This window comes from Aulonocara stuartgranti, assembly GCF_965226115.1.
Source record: "Aulonocara stuartgranti genome assembly, chromosome: 14".
NCBI classification, from domain to species: domain Eukaryota; kingdom Metazoa; phylum Chordata; class Actinopteri; order Cichliformes; family Cichlidae; genus Aulonocara; species Aulonocara stuartgranti.
Window position 1 is genome coordinate 11,262,098 of NC_138950.1, and position 3,513 is coordinate 11,265,610.

The 3,513-nt window shown below is 36.6% G+C and overlaps 1 protein-coding gene across 1 annotated transcript; it reads left to right on the forward strand.

Moving 5' to 3' along the window:
* Positions 1 to 2,129: 2,129 nt before the first annotated feature.
* On the forward strand, positions 2,130 to 3,152 carry LOC309687582 (odorant receptor 131-2-like). The gene has a single exon (XM_082502663.1). It carries the CDS (start codon positions 2,182 to 2,184, stop codon positions 3,112 to 3,114), a length of 933 nt encoding a protein of 310 aa, XP_082358789.1. The 5' UTR covers positions 2,130 to 2,181; the 3' UTR covers positions 3,115 to 3,152.
* The last annotated feature ends 361 nt before the right edge of the window (positions 3,153 to 3,513 follow it).

A 3,513-nucleotide genomic window follows, 5' to 3' on the forward strand; every position in this document is an offset into this window, starting at 1 on the left:
CACAAAATAAGTGTTTCATCTAAATAAATGTTTCGTTCACAGTTACTGCCTTTTATAATGTTGTCACTATAAAATTTTTGATTTGCATCTCTTATTATTCAGTTTAATACATTTTTCTGTCATTTAATTCAACCGATCTTAATGTTTAATCAATGAATCATTCATTATGTCCATGGATTTTCAACTTGACTGATTGTTGTCTGGTCATTTGTAAGTTCCTTTTGAGAGGAACAATGTCCAGGTGAAACAACTGCGTTCAGAATATATTCAGGTACAACACTAAACTGGCATGCAATTACTGTAACAGAGGGTGATGGAGCTGGACGCTGCTGTGAATCATCACAAGTATATTTTTGTTGATGAGGCCGCTTTCAATCTAGCAAAAACTAGACACAGAGGACGTAACCTTATTGGGCTACCATCCACGTCCCTGGACAACGTGGGGGGAACATCTCATGTGTGCAGCTATATCTGAAGATGGTGTGGTAGGCTGTAGACCAGTTCTAGGGTCATACAACACTGAACACCTGATAGTTTTTTTTAAATGAACTGGAGCAGGCCTGTCAGGGAGAAGACATCGTCTATGTTGTTGTGTGGGACAATGTCAGCTTCCACCATGCACAGCTGGTTCAGGAATGGTTTCAAACACACCATATTCCCCTTTCCTCAACCCAATTGAGAAATTCTTCTCTACATGGAGGTGGAAGGTGTATGATCGCCATCCCCATGAGCATGTCTCCCTTCTTCAAGCCATGTGTGGAGCTTGTGGTGATATAACTGCTGAGCAATGTCAAGCCTGGATTCGTCTTGCCAGGAGATTTTTCCCACGGTGCCTGAACAACGAAGACATCCACTGGGATGTTGATGAAAACTTATGGCCCAATGTTAATGACCGGCTTGATTAATTGTATAAAAGTGATAAAGATAAAATAAAAAATATATTGTGCTTATGTAAATGACTTGTTGTTTTTTCTCCCTTTTTCGTGTGTGTGTGTGTATATGTGTATATGTGTGTATATATATATATATATATATATATATATATATATTTTTTGGTTATGCCTGAACATAAGTGTAATATTTGCTGTGTAAAGTTTTACAGTTCAGTTACACTCATTCATCACCGAGGACAATTTGCTCCTGAATGAAATGATTGGTAAAAGTACTACGTTGAAAAAAGATCTTACTGTTTTGTTTGGGTGAGTAAAGCAAATGTTCTCAGAATATATCACAATGATCATATGTTCTGCAACAATGATTAAGTGGAATGAAAATATGTGCAAATACAATGAACTCATGACATCAGATTTGAAAGAATGACTAGTGGTGTTACAAATGTGATCAAATGTGAGTTTTGTACTGAGAGATTTGAAAATGCACACTTTAGTTGTGAAAATAGTACCAAACCAATTAAAAAAAACTAAGTAAATCAGAGAATTAACTATTCATTGAGGAAATTATTTGGACTAAATTTAATTAAAAGCCGCTGCAGTCAGGTGCTGAACAATTTAAGAAGTAAATTATTTTTGACTAATTCTATTCGAAGAATGGATTCACACAGGACACACAAAAGAAATGCTTTGCACATTCAGGTAGCATTGTTCTCTTCAATTTTATGTGTGAGGTGTTGTGTTGCCAAACAATAATAATAATTTGTGTTGACAGATAAGAGTTGATGGTCAAACCTGGACACCTGATATGTGCAGTAGTTTTATATTTTAGTACTTGAATCGATCTGTTGTACAAAATGTTTCCCAAATGCATTTCCTTTGGTGACATCTTCCTTTCGTGACATTCCCTCTTGTGTTACAGTTTCAGCTATAAAAATCAGCTTGTGACAGCACACACCTCAGATGTGTTTTACTTACCGCAGGGATGGTTTGGTAAAATGACTCTCTGATGTCTTGTGACTTGTTGTTATCTTTGGGTATTATAGATATATGTCATTATATTATCAACAAGCACCGTGAATACTTAACTCAATAGATACACTTGTAGCTGTGAGGCTGTTTAGGTTGACATCATTTAAACTTTGGTTTAGATAGTGTGTGTGGGGAATTTGTTTTTAGAATCTTTAACCAGATATATAATAATATATGTAGATAAGTTCTTAGAATTTTGGGCCTCTCCACATTTTGAAGATATAAAACAAAAGAATATTTGCCTAAAAGTTAGAAATACATGGCAACAAATAACTCAGTAATTGGTGGTCAGTTGGCAATAAACAACATCAATAATCGGGTCATCATAGTCCAGGTATTAATCTCTGTGTTTCTTTGCATCAACTTTTTGCTAATCACAACATTTTTTATGAAGGATATTTTTTACACAACTATGCGTTACATCTTATTTGCCATTGCACTGTCGTCTGATTCGCTTTTTTTGTTAATGTCCAATGTCTTGCTCATTTTGAATTATTTTAGTTTCACCATACAAGTGTGGTTGTGTGTTATTATATATATTGTTTTGTCTGTGTACACATTTGTCACACCAGTTACTCTGACAGCAATGACCCTGGAGCGTTACGTGGCCATTTGCGTTCCCCTCCGTCATGCAGAACTGTGCCGAACACAGAGAGCTCTGCACTTCATCCTGATCATTCATGGTCTGAGCTCTGTTCCCTGCATTGTTATTCTTTCTATTTTCTTTGCTTCAGCAATCACCAGCTTCTATACCCAGAGCAGAATTTGTGCTGGTGAAATGTTCATTTTTCACAGATGGCAGGATCATCTTAGGTCAGCTATAAGTCAGCTTTATTTCTTGATTATGTCCATCACTATTGTTTTCTCATATGTGCAAATAATGAAAGTGGCCAAAGCTGCATCAGGAGAGAATAAGAAGTCGACATGGAAGGGGCTGAGTACAGTGGTTCTTCATGGTTTCCAGCTGCTGCTGTGTCTTTTTCAGCTCTGGTGTCCATTTATAGAGGCTGCTGTCCTGCAGATTGATTTTATGTTATTTATCAATGTGAGGTACTTTAATTACATAACCTTTATTCTTGCTCCAAGATGTTTGAGTCCTCTAATTTATGGCCTCAGGGATGAGATGTTTGTTAATGCACTGAAATACTACGCTCCTTGTGGCTTATATAAGAAACATTCAACAGCTTTTTGATTTATTATGTTCTAATGTATTCCAATAGAAATACTCATAGATTTCCTTTTTTTTTTTTTTTTTTTTTTTGCCTGTCCCGTTTGGCTCTTTTGCCATCAGAATTGTTGTCTAAAGGCAAAGAAAGATGCCCAACGGATTTACTTTACCAAACTGACCATCCCAGCCTTGCCGTAATGGTCCATTTGATTCACCTTTTATTGTTTATTTTATTTTCACTTACTGAATACGGGACAGACTTGACTGGGGGAAAGAAGGGGAGAAAGAAAGAGGGAAAGAGAAACAGCTGAGAAGAGGGACGGGGGAGAAGGGCAAAAGACAAAAACCAACAGAACGGGCAGAGAAAAAAAAAATGCATATATCAATCACCTGGATCACCTGCTGAGAAAGAAAAAAGAAAGC